Source organism: Oncorhynchus gorbuscha, linkage group LG07 (assembly GCF_021184085.1).
Source record: "Oncorhynchus gorbuscha isolate QuinsamMale2020 ecotype Even-year linkage group LG07, OgorEven_v1.0, whole genome shotgun sequence".
NCBI lineage: Eukaryota > Metazoa > Chordata > Actinopteri > Salmoniformes > Salmonidae > Oncorhynchus > Oncorhynchus gorbuscha.
The window spans coordinates 16320589-16339816 of record NC_060179.1 but is presented as its reverse complement, the minus strand read 5'-3'; the positions used below and the strand labels follow the sequence as shown (position 1 = coordinate 16339816).

Below are 19228 nucleotides of genomic sequence, written 5' to 3'. Positions count from 1 at the left end.
TAGTATTCTGGGATGCGTTCTTATTGAGTTTGTTCTCTGATTCAAAAGACATGCACTTTGTCACTCAACAACAATATTTCAGTTTGGATCAGGAAGGTGATTTGATATTTCGGTTCGGCTCAGGAAGGTGATTTGATATTTCAGTTTGGATCAGATAGGTGATTTGATATTTCGGTTCGGCTCAGGAAGATGATTTGATATTTCAGTTTGGATCAGATAGGTGATTTGATATTTCAGTTTGGATCAGATAGGTGATTTGATATTTCAGTTTGGATCAGATAGGTGATTTGATATTTCAGTTTGGATCAGATAGGTGATTTGATATTTCAGTTTGGATCAGATAGGTGATTTGATATTTCAGTTTGGATCAGATAGGTGATTTGATATTTCAGTTTGGATCAGATAGGTGATTTGATATTTCAGTTTGGATCAGATAGGTGATTTGATATTTCAGTTTGGATCAGATAGGTGATTTGATATTTCAGTTTGGATCAGATAGGCGATTTGATATTTCAGTTTGGATCAGATAGGTGATTTGATATTTCAGTTTGGATCAGATAGGCGATTTGATATTTCAGTTTGGATCAGATAGGCGATTTGATATTTCAGTTTGGATCAGATAGGCGATTTGATATTTCAGTTTGGATCAGATAGGTGATTTGATATTTCAGTTTGGATCAGATAGGTGATTTGATATTTCAGTTTGGATCAGATAGGTGATTTGATATTTCAGTTTGGATCAGATAGGTGATTTGATATTTCAGTTTGGATCAGATAGGTGATTTGATATTTCAGTTTGGATCAGATAGGTGATTTGATATTTCAGTTTGGATCAGATAGGTGATTTGGATCCTACCATCATAGGCTGGTGGCTGAACACGTCTATTTCTTTTTACTACAAGTCCCCATCATTCCCAGAGATGTGGAAACCTATCTTAGCTGGATGGATGGATCTGGTGGCTTTCACTGGTCTGGGATAATACCACTAGTCTATATTTGTTGCTTCACTCATAAATCAAAAGAACTGGTCTGAGAACAGCAACACAGTCAGTTTTAGATTTTAGAGATGCAATCATTTTCTGTTGTGACAGTTACTGTAGCAATACAGATTACCACAGATTCTGCCTGTGTTTGTGTCTGTTGCTATTGGCACAGGTCTGTCTGTGTCTCTGTCTGTCTGTCTGCATTACTGCGCTTTGGCCTGCTTCTCTTTTAGTCCGGAACAACATCATTTTAGTTTGAGTGACAGGACACATGGAACTCCTCTGGCCTTGCTATAACATGTCTGAGAGTCTCTCTCACACACACACACACACACACACACACACACACACACACACACACACACACACACACACACACACACACACACACACACACACACACACACACACACACACACACACACACACACACACACACACACACACACTCACACTCACACTCACACTCACACTCACACTCACACTCACACTCACACACACGCACACACACACACACCGGTAATCCAGTGTCTGACACTCAAAGCTCCCTTTGAAATGAGTCCCCTCCAGCTGTTCCTGTGGCATTTAGGGCCACAGGCAACTCACTCAGTCACACACACACAGTCACACACAGACGCACACACACAGAGAATGACACAGAGACGGACACAGAGATGGACACAGAGACAGACACAGAGACAAACACAGAGACAAACACAGAGACAAACACAGAGACAGACACAGAGACAGACACAGAGAGAGAGACAGAGACAAACACAGAGACAGGCACATAGACAGAGACAGACACAGAGACAAACACAGAGACGGATACAGAGACAGACACAAACACAGAGACAGACACAGAGAGAGAGACAGACACAGAGAGAGAGACAGACACAAACACAGAGACAGGCACATAGACAGAGACAGACACAGAGACAGAGACAGAGACAGAGACAGACACAGAGACAGACACAGAGACAGACACAGAGACAGAGACAAACACAGGGACAGACACAAACACAGAGACAGGCACATAGACAGAGACAGACACAGAGACAAACACAGAGACAGACACAGAGAGAGAGAGACAGACACAAACACAGAGACAGACACAAACACAGAGACAGAGACAGACACAGAGAGAGAGACGGAGACCGACACAGAGAGAGAGACAGAGACACACAGAGCCAGAAATACACAGAGACAGAGACAGAGACAGACACAGAGACAGACACAGAGACAGAGCCAGAGACACACAGAGACAGACAGGGTTTGTCACACTAACCTGATCTTTATTATTATGTAATAAGCAGTCTAGTACAGTCTTATTGACATATAACCCCTATCTCTCAGCCATCTATTAATGACATATAACCCCTATCTCTCAGCCATCTATTAGTGACATATAACCCCTATCTCTCAGCCATCTATGAGTGACATAAAACCCCTATCTCTCAGCCATCTATGAGTGACATATAACCCCTATCTCTCAGCCATCTATGAGTGACATAAAACCCCTATCTCTCAGCCATCTATTATTGACATATAACCCCTATCTCTCAGCCATCTATTATTGACATATAACCCCTATCTCTCAGCCATCTATTATTGACATATAACCCCTATCTCTCAGCCATCTATTATTGACATATAACCCCTATCTCTCAGCCATCTATTATTGACATATAACCCCTATCTCTCAGCCATCTATTATTGACATATAACCCCTATCTCTCAGCCATCTATTATTGACATATAACCCCTATCTCTCAGCCATATACCTATATTTTCTCTATTCCTATTTCTTTTATACCTGATTTTACATTTCCTCCCCGTTTTCCCAGGCTGTTTCTTATATCTACATTCTTTCTCCCTCTCTCTCATTTCCCATTCCTTCTCATTTCTTTATTCATCTCTCTCCCTCCTCTCTTTCCCTCCTTTCCTCCCCTAGAGAGAGCAGTATGGAGGACAGGAGTCAGGCTGGGCTGAGCAGGGCTTTTGAATAATATGGAGATCTTGATTTATAATTGGTTCCATTCACTCTGATGTATGAGCTGCCAAAGAAGCTAGGGGCCCCTTCCACTCCACTCCTCCCTTTATTTTTCCCCTGTCTGTCTTTGTGTGTCTGTAGCTATAATCCATGTATGTTGTTATGTGTTTATCTGTCTTTGTGTGTCTGTAGCTATAATCCATGTATGTTGTTATGTGTTTATCTGTCTTTGTGTGTCTGTAGCTATAATCCATGTATGTTGTTATGTGTTTATCTGTCTTTGTGTGTCTGTAGCTATAATCCATGTATGTTGTTATGTGTTTATCTGTCTTTGTGTGTCTGTAGCTATAATCCATGTATGTTGTTATGTGTTTATCTGTCTTTGTGTGTCTGTAGCTATAATCCATGTATGTTGTTATGTGTTTATCTGTCTTTGTGTGTCTGTAGCTATAATCCATGTATGTTGTTATGTGTTTATCTGTCTTTGTGTGTCTGTAGCTATAATCCATGTACGTTCTGGAGGATTGAACTGGTCTTGTTTATTACAATTAATATTTTTATTTTTGTATGCCTCTGTGAGTATACTTTGACTATGTGACGATGCCAGTTTGGCGTGTGAGTGTGTATATGTGAGTATGTGTATGTGTGTGTGAGTGTGTAATACTGGGCATTAGTTTGCGTGTGCGTGTGTGTTTTAGTTTGGTGTCTTTTTCCTGTGGTGTATGGGACTGATTACTTGATTACTCAGGGAGTTTGCTCTGGGGCTCTTGGCTCTTAGTAAAAGCTTCTCAGAAACGCCCTGTCTTCCCTGAAGAGAAGCAACAAACACACACACACACACACACACACACACACACACACACACACACACACACACACACACACACACACACACACACACACACACACACACACACACACACACACACACACACACACACACACACACACACACACACACACACACACACACACACACATTTAGTATTAAAGGCTCTTTATGCTTATGAAGTTAACTACAGTATTCCATTTAGCTGTTGCATGTGGTATGACGAAAGCAGTAACTTCTAGTCTATAGCTCATTATTATCATAAACACACACAACTGTAAACACACAAGCTGCAACACACATGCCCAGGGTGGTGTTGGGTCGTGGGTAGGGCTCAGTCAGGTGGTTCTAGTTCCCGTGGCCCGGGAGGACACAGAGGCAGACATCCATTCAGCTTCCGTCGTGACATTATGTGTTTGTTAACCATGGCATTATGAACCCTGCCGGAGCACCAGAATTAGCGTTCAATGGTTCATTTTGCCTCGTTATATAAATGATGCAAATGCAGCGGTGCCTAATTGATTAGAGCCCCCTCCGGGCCTGGCTTGATCTCCCTCGTTAATCCCTGAGACGGCCTGGTGCTCGTTAGCATCGATGGAATGATGGGGCGGAGGGGGGAGAGAATAGCTGGTTAATACTTTTTGAAGAGTGTGGGGGGATCCCAACCTTGTTAGATGATGCTTTTGATGTGAAATTTCTGTAGCATGGGAGCTGTTGATGTCTGGAGATGTAGAGAAATGTTGAGAGGGGGATTGTGGGTACTCAGCTCAGAGAGAGGGGTATGAGCGGGGCACGGCCTCCTGGGTTTCACCTGCTGGAGCGGGCTCAACTGCCAACCTCACCAACTCAGACCTCACCAGCGCCACCATCAGGAGGGCACGGCGGCCTGATAGAAATGCCCTGTAAAGACCAGCTAACATGATTCCCTAATCTACATGACATAGCCTTGTGTGTGTTCTACATAAAACAGTTCTATCTGAATGTTCTGTAACGTTGGTTTTACCACATTAAACGCGATCCAGAACTCTCCAGAATGTTGCGGCGACATCCATAGACATTAAAACCAGAGAGGGTGATAGCTCTGACTCCAAATGGCGCATGAAGCCGCAAGTATTTGAATATGAAGCACGTTTTCATCCTGGCTGAGGTAGTCAACACCACACCCCCATAAGGGCAAGAAGTGTTACGAGAGCCTCCTCGTAGACAGGACCAGCCTGCCGGCCTGTGATTGGTCTGTGTCAGCACGTGGTCCTGTGTGACGACAAATGTAGTCGTCAGAATTGATCATTGTTTAATTAAATATCTTGGTTTGTAGCGAACAGAATTCACATTGGAGATTGAACTTGATCATAATAAACACATTTTAGAGCCCAGACTGGGCATCTACACAATTTTTTGTGTCTCATTCTGGCGATTGGAATTCACATAGGCTTTCTAGGGCAAAACGGGATTTTTGACTTTTGGCAAAGCTCATGACTTCATGCTCCAGACCGGACACTGGGACACATTATGAGAACCCTGAGAGAACCCTCCAGAATATTCTGTTAATGTCAGAGGTCAGAGAGAACCCAGGTACTGGACTAGCCAATGAGAGGGCCAGGACTGTGTGTTGAAACGGTATGTGCTAGGTATAGACCTAGCCATAGCATAGGGACCTGGGATGAACTGGTTCCTGTACAGCTAACAGGTTGCTCCTGAGTGTAGCTAACGGATTGTTTAGGTAACAGTGTAGGCTATTAAAGTTATAGTCTGGGATTCAGAAAACAACCAAACGGCAGCACTGCCACTTGTTTTAGTTAACAGCTGAGGGAACGGGCTGGGGAATTGTAATTCAGTCCCTCCACGATTCCGCAGGTATTTTTTGTGATATTTGCCGGCAAAAATTGCTGCTGCAATTCTGACATTTAGCATAGCATTATACAACGATTTTGTCCAATTAGTTCAGAAAATGCGCTGATGAGGTAAAAAGTTTGTTGACTTGTGGCTTGATTGAACCATATTATGCTGTTAGTGTCGGCTGATTGGTTGAAATTGCGAGCCCTCTTTTTGTACTATGGTGATGGGTCAGTTTTAAGCAATAATATTGCGATGTTTTGAATGTTTCATGCGGACATTGTGTGGTGATTGGTCAAATTTGCAAGCCCACACATATTATGCGGGGTGTTGTTGATTTTGCCACCAAAACATGTGATCGTAGAATTGTGGAATCCTGGAGGGCCTGGTAATTCATCTTAAATTGGCACGGGGGAACAGAACAAATTAAAATGGATGCACTCACTACTAAGTAAGTCGCTCTGGACATGAGCGTCTGCTAAATGACTAAAATGTCAAACGAGAGCAGAGCTGTAGCGGTTGTTGTCTTTTATCTCCTTCACTCAGCCTGACCAGCCTGACCAGCCTGACCAGCCTGACCAGCCTGACCAAAGGACCAGCATCCAGATTGACTGAGTGCAGAGGAAATATGTTGAACACATTCAAACGAGGCTCTCACACACCCTCTCTTTGACATGACCCTCTGTCCTCCTGCTCGCCTGCCAGTTGGCATCCCCTCTGTTAATTTGAACCCTGTTCTGCTTTCTCAGTCAAGCCCTCTCCATCCCCTTCACCCCCCCAAACCTCAACCATCTAAGCCCCCCCCGCCTCTCCACACTACTCTCAACCCTCTTAGTCATTGAACCCCACCCACCCCTCACCCACCTCTCCACATTACTCTCAATCCTCTTTGTCATTGAGCCCGCCCCCACTCACCCCTCCACACTACTCTCTACCCTCATTGTCATTGAACCCTCCCCCACTCACCTCTCCACACTACTCTCAATCCTCTTGGTGATTGAACCCTCCCCCACTCACCCCTCCACACTACTCTCAATCCTCTTGGTCATTGAACCCTCCCCCCACTCACCTCTCCACACTACTCTCAACCCTCTTGGTCATTGAACCCTCCCCCACTCACCCCTCCACACTACTCTCAATCCTCTTGGTCATTGAACCCTCCCCCCACTCACCTCTCCACACCACTCTCAATCCTCTTGGTCATTGAACCCTCCCCACACTCACCCCTCCACACTAATCTCAATCCTCTTGGTCATTGAACCCTCCCCCACTCACCCCTCCACACTAATCTCAATCCTCTTGGTCATTGAACCCTCCCCCCACTCACCCCTCCACACTACTCTCAATCCTCTTGGTCATTGAACCCTCCCCCACTCACCTCTCCACACTACTCTCAATCCTCTTGGTCATTGAACCCTCCCCCACTCACCTCTCCACACTACTCTCAACCCTCTTGGTCATTGAACCCTCCCCCACTCACCTCTCCACACTACTCTCAATCCTCTTGGTCATTGAGCCTCCACCCCCCCCCCCCCCACATTACTCTCAAACTGCCCCCCACACACACACTCTCTTCCTCTCCTCTCTTCCATTGAGCAGGCCCCATCATCAGCTCTTCCCGGGGCCCTTCAGAGTAGCGTCTCCCCTTTCTCTCTGGGGGTCCGTGGGGTCTTTGTCCCCTTTCTCTCTGGGGGTCCGTGGGGTCTTTGTCCGCGCGCCGGCTCACTGCTTTACAATGACTCTCCACTCTATTAAGGTACGTTCTGCCTGTTAGCGTCGCTAGGGGCAACCGGCCTCCCGCATGGCAGCAATGCAGTGCGGCATTGTGGGCCGGCGGGCCCGAGCGGAGCAGTTGAACCCAGCAATCCTCACACTTGACACCGCATGTGTTTATCTAAAGGGGGGCCATTGTGATGTTTGGATGGGGGGGTAGTAAAGGATGTAAAATGGTGGATAGGAAGAGAGAGAGGGTGTGAGGAAGAGAGGAGGAGGAGGAGTAGGGGGGTGATACATATTCAACAGCTTAGCTACCCAACACCCCTAACCCGCCCCTCATCCTGTGTCCTCTCTCTCCATGCTAGAAAGCAGATGGAATTTGAGTGCTCAGCGAGGAGGCTCCAGCCTGGTTTTATCCAATTAGCAGCCTTGTCAAAACTAATTTATCCTGGGAGGCAGGGGAACAATAGGGCCCTGATTTGGCCAAGGGAACCCAAGAAGCCTGCCTGCACCAGCGCCACAAAGAGGCTTTATCCACTGACTCCTAATACCTCTCACCATCTCATACACCTCTCCCCATCTCATACACCCCTCACCATCTAATACACCTCTCACCATCTCATACACCTCTCCCCATCTCATACACCTCTCACCATCTTATACACCTCTCACCATCTCATACGCCTCTCACCATCTCATACACCTCTTACCATCTCATACAGCCCTCACCATCTCATACACCTCTCACCATCTCATACAGCCCTCACCATCTCTTACAGCCCTCACCATCTCATACAGCCCTAACCATCTCATACAGCCCTCACCATCTCATACAGCCCTCACCATCTCATACAGCCCTAACCATCTCATACACTTCTCACCATCTCATACAGCCCTCACCATCTCATACAGCCCTCACCATCTCATACAGCCCTAACCATCTCATACACTTTTCTTTTCACCATCTCATACAGCCCTCACCATCTCATACAGCCCTCACCATCTCATACAGCCCTAACCATCTCATACAGCCCTCACCATCTCATACAGCCTTCACCATCTCATACACCTCTCCCCATCTCATACAGCCCTCACCATCTCATACACCTCTCCCCATCTCATACAGCCCTCACCATCTCATACAGCCCTCACCATCTCATACACCTCTCCCCATCTCATACAGCCCTCACCATCTCATACACCTCTCACCATCTCATACACCTCTCACCATCTCATACAGCCCTCACCATCTCATACAGCCCTCACCATCTCATACAGCCCTCACCATCTCATACAGCCCTCACCATCTCATACACCTCTCCCCATCTCATACAGCCCTCACCATCTCATACACCTCTCACCATCTCATACAGCCCTCACCATCTCATACAGCCCTCACCATCTCATACAGCCCTCATCATCTCATACAGCCCTCACCATCTCATACAGCCCTCACCATCTCATACACCTCTCACCATCTCATACAGCCCTCACCATCTCATACACCTCTCACCATCTCATACTAGTACACAGCATACCGTTACACACACCAGACCTGCCAACCCTGTCCAACTTTTTAAGAGTACCAGATGCGCGCTGCAAATTGGAGATTCAACTCGCTCGGTGTAGCACGCACAGAATTGGGGTTTTCTTTCCCTGCATGCTCGTGCGCACGCTGTTCGTGAGTCTGATTGCAATTATAAAATTGTACCAAATCAAGTCTATAAAAGGTTGGAATACTTTCTTTCTTGACAGCATTCCAAACATTAAAACCAATGATTGCATCGACACAGACTGCAAACTATGTAAAGGTGTCTGTTGTATTTATTTGCAGAGCATATATCATTTCAGATTTTTGAAATTGATCAAATCTAAAATGTAGTGCAAAGGCATTTTAGAAGCATTGCCTCTGAATCTAATACAGGAGACTCATTCATTCTTCATCGCGCTGTCTTCTAAACTCGACTCCATTTAATTCCAAGATGTTTATATTTATTTTTGATTATACTTTTGTAATGCTTTTTGTGACGTAGATCATAATTACTGTTAGTCTATCAGGTTGCGTTCTCCTCGTAATGTTACGTGGATCATAATTACTGTTAGTCTATCAGGTTGCGTTCTCCTCGTAATGTTACGTGGATCATAATTACTGTTAGTCTATCAGGTTGCGTTCTCCTCGTAATGTTACGTGGATCATAATTACTGTTAGTCTATCAGGTTGCGTTCTCCTCGTAATGTTACGTGGAAAATACAACTAATGGGACGCAGAAATAAATGTTTTTCACACTCGCACAAATGCGAACAGTTATTTTTCGTACTTGTATTTCATTTCTTTCACTAGCAAATGCGAGTGAACTGCTGGCACATTAGAGCCCACTGAATGTCCATCTTATGTTCGCTAACGTTAGTTTCAACCAATGTGTTTACCTTTCCACAACACACAGAGTCCATGAGTTAACTTACAGCGGAGAGTCCGCAAACTCAGCATCGCAACAAACAGGAGGGACAGACACGAGGAAGCTACGTTGAATAATGATGTATTCATCTCCATGTCCGTTCCTGTTGCGTCATGCTGAGTCAGGATTTGGCGTAAGCAACATGAATCATGCCTGGTGTCAACGGTACAGGCTGGTGGTGGTGGGGGAATGGTTTCCTGGCACACGTTAGTTCCCTTGATATCAATTGAGTAACGTTTCCATGCTCCAAAGAATTCAGGCTGTTCTGGAAGCAAAGGGGGGTCTGACCCGGTACTAGATGGGTGTACGTAATAAACTATCATACACAAACGACACACCTCTGGAGCGCAGACATCTGGAGCTTATAAGATACACACAGGAGTTTACCAACATACTGACAGATTTACCAAGCTTTGAACTGGGAGCAAAAAATTATAGTTACATATCAGGATATTTTTATTGACGATGTATCATTTTGACAATATCCAAGTCTTATTTTTACACTAGTTGACTGTACCTGCACCAAAACAAAGTATTTTTCTTTCATAGCTTGTTCTCAAATCTTCTATTTACAGTGCCTTGCGAAAGTATTCGACCCCCTTGAACTTTGCGACCTTTTGCCACATTTCAGGCTTCAAACATAAAGATATAAAACTGTATTTTTTTGTGAAGAATCAACAACAAGTGGGACACCATCATGAAGTGGAACGACATTTATTGGATATTTCAAACTTTTTAAAAAAATCAAAAACTGAAAAATTGGACGTGCAAAATTATTCAGCGCCTTTACTTTCAGTGCAGCAAACTCTCTCCAGAAGTTCAGTGAGGATCTCTGAATGATCCAATGTTGACCTAAATGACTAATGATGATAAATACAATCCACCTGTGTGTAATCAAGTCTCTGTATAAATGCACCTGCACTGTGATAGTCTCAGAGGTCCGTTAAAAGCGCAGAGAGCATCATGAAGAACAAGGAACACACTAGGCAGGTCCGAGATACTGTTGTGAAGAAGTTTAAAGCCGGATTTGCATACAAAAAGATTTCCCAAGCTTTAAACATCCCAAGGAGCACTGTGCAAGTGATAATATTGAAATGGAAGGAGTATCAGACCACTGCAAATCTACCAAGACCTGGCCGCCCCTCTAAACTTTCAGCTCATACAAGGAGAAGACTGATCAGAGATGCAGCCAAGAGGCTCATGATCACTCTGGATGAACTGCAGAGATCTACAGCTGAGGTGGGAGACTCTGTCCATAGGACAACAATCAGTCGTATATTGCACAAATCTGGCCTTTATGGAAGAGTGGCAAGAAGAAAGCCATTTCTTAAAGATATCCATAAAAAGTGTCGTTTAAAGTTTGCCACAAGCCACCTGGGAGACACACCAAACATGTGGAAGAAGGTGCTCTGGTCAGATGAAACCAAAATTGAACTTTTTGGCAACAATGCAAAACGTTATGTTTGGCGTAAAAGCAACACAGCTCATCACCCTGAACACACCATCCCCACTGTCAAACATGGTGGTGGCAGCATCATGGTTTGGGCCTGCTTTTCTTCAGCAGGGACAAGGAAGATGGTTAAAATTGATGGGAAGATGGATGGAGCCAAATACAGGACCATTCTGGAAGAAAACCTGATGGAGTCTGCAAAAGACCTGAGACTGGGATGGAGATTTGTCTTCCAACAAGACAATGATCCAAAACATAAAGCAAAATCTACAATGGAATGGTTCAAAAATAAACATATCCAGGTGTTAGAATGGCCAAGTCAAAGTCCAGACCTGAATCCAATCGAGAATCTGTGGAAAGAACTGAAAACTGCTTTTCACAAATGCTCTCCATCCAACCTCACTGAGCTCGAGCTGTTTTGCAAGGAGGAATGGGAAATAAAATCAGTCTCTCGATGTGCAAAACTGTTAGAGACATACCCCAAGCGACTTACAGCTGTAATCGCAGCAAAAGGTGGCGCTACAAAGTATTAACTTAAGGGGGCTGAATAATTTTGCACGCCCAATTTTTCAGTTTTTGATTTGTTAAAAAAGTTTGAAATATCCAATAAATGTCGTTCCACTTCATGATTGTGCCCCACTTGTTGTTAATTCTTCACAAAGAAATACAGTTTTATATCTTTGTTTGAAGCCTGAAATGTGGCAAAAGGTCGCAAAGTTCAAGGGGGCCGAATACTTTCGCAAGGCACTGTAAATAGGGAGACAATTAGTTTTCATCACTTTTATTTCCATGACTGATTAAAACTTGTTTTCTCATGACTCTCTCTTGTCCTTCTGCAGAAGACATGGTGAGCAATATGTTTGGGACATCAAATCACAATAAAATCACAGTTTGCAATACATATAGAATCGTGAGAATCGAAATATATATAATATCGGCGCGTAAGTATTGTGAGGTTCCTGGCTATTCCTAGCCCTAATTTCTTCCTGAGGTTAACTCCAGGCTATTTGCAACAGACTCTTATTCTTCTGTCCTAAATCAGAGGACCTGTCTGTATGTGTGTCTCTGGTCTTCATCAGCCTCCCTCTGCTCTGGGATACAGAGGAGGAGAGAGAGGGACAGGAAAGAAAAGAAGAAGGCTTCATTAGTCTCTCTCTTTCTCTCTGCTCTCTCTCTCTCTCTCTCTCTCTCTCTCTCTCTCTCTCTCTCTCTCTCTCTCTCTCTCTCTCTCTCTCTTGATGTGCCCTTTCTCCCCCCCCTCTCTCTCTCTCCCTATCTCTCTCTCTTGCTGTGCCCTTTCTCCCTCTCTCTCTCTCTCTCTCTCTCTCTCTCTCTCTCTCTCTCTCTCTCTCTCTCAATTCAATTCAATTCAATTCAAGGGCTTTATTGGCATGGGAAACATGTGTTAACATTGCCAAAGCAAGTGAGGTAGACAACATACAAAGTAAATATATAAAATGAAAAACAACAAAAATTAACAGTAAACATTACACATACAACAGTTTCAAAACAGTAAAGACATTACAAATGTCATATTATATATATATATATACACAATGTACACTATCTCTCTCTCTGTCTCTGTGTCTCTCTCTCTCTCTCTCTCTCTCTCTCTCTCTCTCTCTCTCTCTCTCTCTCTCTCTCTGTGCCCTCTCTCTCTCTCTCTCTCTCTCTCTCTCTCTCTCTCTCTCTCTCTCTCTCTCTCTCTCTCTCTCTCTCTCTCTCTCTCTCTCTCTCTCTCTCTCTCTCTCTCTCTCTCTCTCTCTCTCTCTCTCTCTCTCTCTCTCTCTCCCACTCTATGGTCTCTCTCTGGTCTCTTTCTATCTCTGCTGGAATGGATGGGTGGAAAAAGTGGTGTTGAGGCCAGCTTGTCACCCTGAGGCATGGTATCTGCTAAGCAAATACAGTCTGTTCTGATGAATGGATCTAGAAGAGCAAGAGCCAGAGAGGAGGCTGCTTTTAGGCAGGGATGATGTTGGAGAGGTACTCATGGAAGAAGAAGAGTGTTTTTAAACCATGATGAATCATGTGAAACCGTGTGAATATGGTTGTTAGTTTGCAGTGAAAATGTTTTTGTCTGTGTGTGTGGGTCTTACAATTTTGCTTGTGTGTTTTTTGAGGATTCGTGGCTCTCCTCATTGGGACCCACAGGTGGTTGGTTCCCGAGATGAGAGTGTGTGTGTGAGCTAAAGTACATGTTCCAGTATGTTCAGACAGAGCTCATGTGATCCAGCCCATGTAGATGGAAAGAGGGTCAGGAGTCAGGGTTTTGGGTCAGGGTTTTGGGTCAGGAGTCAGGGTTCTGGGTCAGGAGTCAGGGTTCTAGGTCAGGGTTTTGGGTCAGGATTATGGGTCAGGAGTCAGGGTTCTAGGTCTGGAGTCAGGGTCAGGGTTCTAGGTCAGGGTTTTGGGTCAGGAGTCAGGGTTTTGGGTCAGGAGTCAGGGTTTGGAGTCAGGGTTCTAGGTCAGGAGTCAGGGTTTGGGTTCAGGGTTCTGGGTGGAGAGAGAAGGGTAAGAGATTAATGGAGAATCAAAGAGTTTGTGTACATATAGGATCCTCATCTATGTCTTGATGACTTTAGTTTATACTTTATGGAAGTTGTTTATTAATAGTGGACAACTATCTATTAACAGCTGTTTTGCTTAGAATCCTGTGCCCACCAACCAAAGAAAATGGTTTCACCAAAGTGCCATTGGAATATAATTATGTTGCGGTGTAATATTTTCCACTCTCTCTGTCCTGCTCTCCCCCTGCATGCCCACGAGTGTGTGCGTGTGTGTGAGTGTGTTTGCTACTCTGTGTTTTTGGTAGTTAGGCTCTGTCACTAAAGCCTGAAGCTTCATCAATCATTCCCTTGCAACGATAGGATCAGGGCCAGCTTGTGTGTGTGCTTGTGTGTGTGTTTGCTTGTGTGTGTTTGTGTGCGAGAGTGTTAATGTGTTTATGTATTCTTGCATGTATGAGTATGCAGTGTGTATGAGCCTGTGTAGTACCATGTGTTTGTTTATGTATGAGGATGTGTGTGTTCGCATGCTAGTGTGTATGTAGGCCTGTGTGTGTGAGAGAGAGAGAGAGAGAGAAAGCAGAGAGAGAGCAGAGAGAAAGCAGAGAGAGAGAGAGAGCAGAGAGAGATTTTCTCCGTGAGCTGTGGACCACCCTCCTCATCCTGATGGGAAGTTGTTAGTTTAACCTGACAGGGAAGAATTTGGGAAACTTGGCAGAGCGACAAGGCAGAGAAAAGCTCCCCGCTCTGCATTAACTGTTAATAGACTGACCATTACCAGCCCCCTCTATCATTCTCTCTTTCTCTCTGGCCTTATTTCTCCCTCTATCTTACACACTATCTATACACTAATATCCATATGAGCTCTCTCTCACACACACACACACACACACACACACACACACACACACACACACACACACACACACACACACACACACACACACACACACACACACACACACACACACACACACACACACACACACACACACACACACACACACACACACACACACACACACACACTGCTGCAATACTAGTATTCCCCCCTTGCCCCTCCCTGTCCTCCCTGTATTCAGTTGTTCTTTGTGTGGTGAATACAGGCTCTCTGTCCCCTTCCTGCTCCCCCATATCCTCTACCTGTATCAGTTACACCTGAGTGGGGGAGAGTCGGGTTAACCCCCGCAGAATGAGGGCGCCTCTTTGATGAAGGGGCTGAAAGGGGGATGAGTGGTGAGGGGGTCAGTGCTGGCATGGGGGCTGACAGAAAAGAGAGGTCTTGTTTGTGTCTGGGCTGGAGTTGTGTTCCTGAGCGCTGTGAGCAGGACCTTTACCTGGGCTCTACCTTTCAGTGGGGTGTGTATATGTGTGTGTGTGTGTTTCCGCTGTGTGTGTATATGGTGTGTACATTTCTGCTGCGCGTGTGTGGCTGGTGTATGTATATGTACCTGTATGTGGAGATTTGTTTACGGCGTTGCCATGGGATTTGTCAGTGGTTTGAGTGGTTGTTGGTTTAGTGGCAGAATAAAATAAGGTCTGTGTATGTGTGTGTGCGTGAGACAGAGAGTGTGTGTGTGAGAGTGTGTGTGTATTTGAGTGTGTGTGTGTGTGTGTGCCCATTTGTGATTCAGTGGATTCAGACTGTTTGTTTTGAGTGTCTTAAATCTGTGTATGACAATCTGACCTCTCCCTCTCTCTCTCCCTCCACCAGGGGGTAGTGTATGGAAGATGTCTGGAACATTAGACTGGACTCCATGGATGAGAAAGCGACGGGCACGAGTGCTGTGTGCTCTGAGTGCAGTGCTGCTGTGCTGCCTACAGGGCGGCGCCACCATCAATGGTGCCACTGGTGAGTAAAGCACTGGTCATGTGATGTCACAACATCTCAACAGTGAAACAGGGATAGTTAGAAAGATACTAACATCAGAAGTAAGGATTCAATCCCATGTAGGTAGATGGAGAATAGGATGACTTCACACAGTTTAAATAGGTGTACGACAGTGTCTCTCATCTCTCTCTCATCCCTCATCCTCTCTCATCCCTCGTCCTCTCTCATCCCTCTCTATCAGAGGAAGTACCCGTGTTCACAGAGGAGCCTCTGTCGGTGGTCCAGAAGCTAGGGGGAAGTGTGATTCTGAGGTGCAGCACCCAACCCCCCTCAGCCAACATCAGCTGGCGGCTAAACGGACGCGAGCTGGTTGCCGGGGCTGTTGGGGAACTGGGGGTGGTACTGGAGCCTGGCACTCTGCTCATTCCCACCCTCACTAACCTCACCCTGGGCAGGTACCAGTGTGTGGCCAGCACCAACGCAGGGGCCCTGGCCAGTGTGCCCGCCAATGTCACCGCTGCCAGTGAGTTGTTGTTCATGCATTTAAGGTTTATGTAACATCCAAACACATTGGCACAGAAATAAAGTATCACCCGATGTCACGTTTGTCGTAATAATGGTCGGACCAAGGCACAGCGTGCGTAGAGTTCCACATGTTTAATAAATGAAACCAAAACAATACAGAACTAACGAAATGTGAAGTCAATGCAGCGCACACAGGCACTACACAAAAACAAGATCCCACAAATCCCCAGTGGGAAAAGGCTGCCTAAATATGATCCCTAATCAGAGACAACGATAAACAGCTGCCTCTGATTGGGAACCATACCATGCCAACATAGATATACAATGACCTAGATAACCCACCCTAGTCACACCCCGATCTAACCAACATAGAGAATAAAAGGCTCTCTATGGTCAGGGCATGACACCCGATGTGTAGGTTTCACCATAGTGTGAGTATTTGTGCTAATTTTCAACACTCTCCCTACATTACATATACAAATCCTTATGCCAAGTTATTTGAATGTGGGAAAACACTGTATCCGACTGAACATACTATTGTACAAAAACCGGTCATCAAAAAACCCAATCTGTTTTTAAAGTGTAGCTGTTGGTTAACCAGTAGACTGTTGGCAAGGGCAGAGAAGAGGACTGTAGTGTTAAGGGACTCCATCGTGTAGATGCTAAATAGACTGCTAGAGAAGTTAACCAAACAGCTACCCGGACACTGCATTGACCCCCCTTTGCTCTGCTACTGCTTATTATCTCTCCTATTACCCCTATCTATGTGTACATACAGTGCCTTGCGAAAGTATTCGGCCCCCTTGAACTTTGCAACCTTTTGCCACATTTCAGGCTTCAAACATAAAGATATAAAACTGTATTTTTTTTGTGAAGAATTAACAACAAGTGGGACACAATCATGAAGTGGACCGACATTCATTGGATATTTCAAAGTTTTTTAACAAATCAAAAACTGAAAAATTGGGCGTGCAAAATTATTCAGCCCCTTTACTTTCAGTGCAGCAAACTCTCTCCAGAAGTGTACTGTATCTACCTCAATTACCTTCGTACCCCTCCACATATATATCCAAGATATCATTACTCATTGTGGATTTATTACTTGTGCTATCATTTTTCTATTATTTCTCTCTGCATTATTGGGAAGGGCCCGTGAAGTGAACATTTCACTGTTGGTCTACTACACCTGTTGTTCACGGCGCATGTGCCAAATAAAAGATGTGATTTGATGGACTACTGAATAATAAGGGTGTGTAGTGGTAGTGTGTATCACTCTCGGGGACAGAGAGGAACTGAGAGGTGGTCTGCCTGGAGAATGTGACCCTGAAGCCTGGTGGTGGGGCCTGGCCAGGGGAGGGGACTGGGGTTGCTGTGAATGGGGCCTCCTCCTTGACTCTCAGCTCTTCTCCCCACGACACCACATTCCTGTGACGCAGGAGTTATGGTCCTGTAATTGGGGAAAGGGCTGCTTTTCTTGTGAGGGGAAGATAAGGATGTGTGTGTGTGTGTGTGTGTGTGTGTGTGTGTGTGTGTGTGTGTGTGTGTGTGTGTGTGTGTGTGTGTGTGTGTGTGTGTGTGTGTGTGTGTGTGTGTGTGTGAGAGAGAGAGAGAGAGAGAGAGAGAGAGAGAGAGAGAGAGAGAGAGAGAGAGAGAGAGAGAGAGAGAGAGAGAGAGAGAGAGAGAGAGAGAGAGAGTGAGAGAGAGAGAGAGAGAGAGAGAGAGAGAGAGAGAGAGAGAGAGAAAGAGAGAGAGAAAGAGAAAGAGAGAGAGAGAGAGAGAGAGAGAGAGAGAGAGAGAGAGAGAGAGAGAGAGAGAAAACGAGTCACAACTCCTGCAGCTCTGTCGCAAGCTGGGTCATGCTATAAATCACTGACCTCATGCTATAAATCGAAGGAAAGTAGCGAGGAAAACTACCAAAAACAGGTAGCAGAGAGAGAGAATGTTTGGTGAGGTTGTCTTAGGCCTGTGTGAGGTTGTGTTTTAGGCCTGTGTGAGGTTGTGTTTTAGGCCTGTGTGAGGTTGTGTGTTAGGCCTGTGTGAGGTTGTGTGTTAGGCCTGTGTGAGTGTGTGACTGTGTGTGTAGTTTTTAGAGAGTGGGTGTGTAGTGTTTTCATATAGTGTGTGAGCTGAGAAACAGGAGGTGTTTTTAAGCCAGTTGAGACAGGGTCCCCTCACAAGATGAGAGGTGATGTCACAGTCTCCAGTCTCCCTCTCTCTACCTCACATTCTTTCCCTCTCTCTTTTATTGTCTTTCTCTCTTCACCCTCTCATTCTCTTTCTTCACCCTCTCAAACTCCCTCTTCACCCTCTCATTCTCCCTCTTCCCCCTCTCATTCTCTCTCTTCACCCTCTCATTCTCTCTTCACCCTCTCATTCTCTCTCTTCCCCCTCTCATTCTCTCTCTTCACCCTCTCATTCTCTCTCTTCCCCCCTCTCATTCTCTCTCTTCACCCTCTCATTCTCTCTCTTCACCCTCTCATTCTCTCTCTTCACCCTCTCATTCTCTCTCTTCCCCCCTCTCATTCTCTCTCTTCACCCTCTCATTCTCTCTCTTCACCCTCTCATTCTCTCTCTTCCCCCTCTCATTCTCTCTCTTCACCCTCTCATTCTCTCTCTTCCCCCCTCTCATTCTCTCTCTTCACCCTCTCATTCTCTCTCTTCACCCTCTCATTCTCTCTCTTCCCCCCTCTCATTCTCTCTCTTCACCCTCTCATTCTCTCTCTTCACCCTCTCATTCTCTCTCTTCACCCTCTCATTCTCTCTCTTCCCCCCTCTCATTCTCTCTCTTCACCCTCTCATTCTCTCTCTTCACCCTCTAATTCTCTCTCTTCACCCTCTCATTCTCTCTCTTCAACCCTCTCATTCTCTCTCTTCACCCTCTCATTCTCTCTCTTCCCCCTCTCATTCTCTCTCTTCACCCTCTCATTCTCTCTCTTCACCCTCTCATTCTCTCTCTTCACCCTCTAATTCTCTCTCTTCACCCTCTCATTCTCTCTCTTCCCCCTATCATTCTCTCTCTTCACCCTCTCATTCTCTCTCTTCCCCCTATCATTCTCTCTCTTCACCCTCTCATTCTCTCTCTTCCCCCTCTCATCCTCTTTCACTCCT

The 19228-nt window shown here is 45.3% G+C and overlaps 1 protein-coding gene across 1 annotated transcript in view; it reads left to right on the top strand.

The window, feature by feature from the left end:
* Positions 1-19228, top strand: part of LOC124039545 (brother of CDO-like) — a 59192-nt gene that overhangs the window by 10917 nt on the left and 29047 nt on the right. Inside the window, exons 2-3 of the mRNA XM_046355632.1 lie at positions 15479-15616; positions 15837-16118. Of these exons, the coding sequence (XP_046211588.1) occupies positions 15496-15616; positions 15837-16118 (403 nt within the window). The 5' untranslated portion in view covers positions 15479-15495. The remainder of the gene's footprint in view (positions 1-15478; positions 15617-15836; positions 16119-19228) is intronic.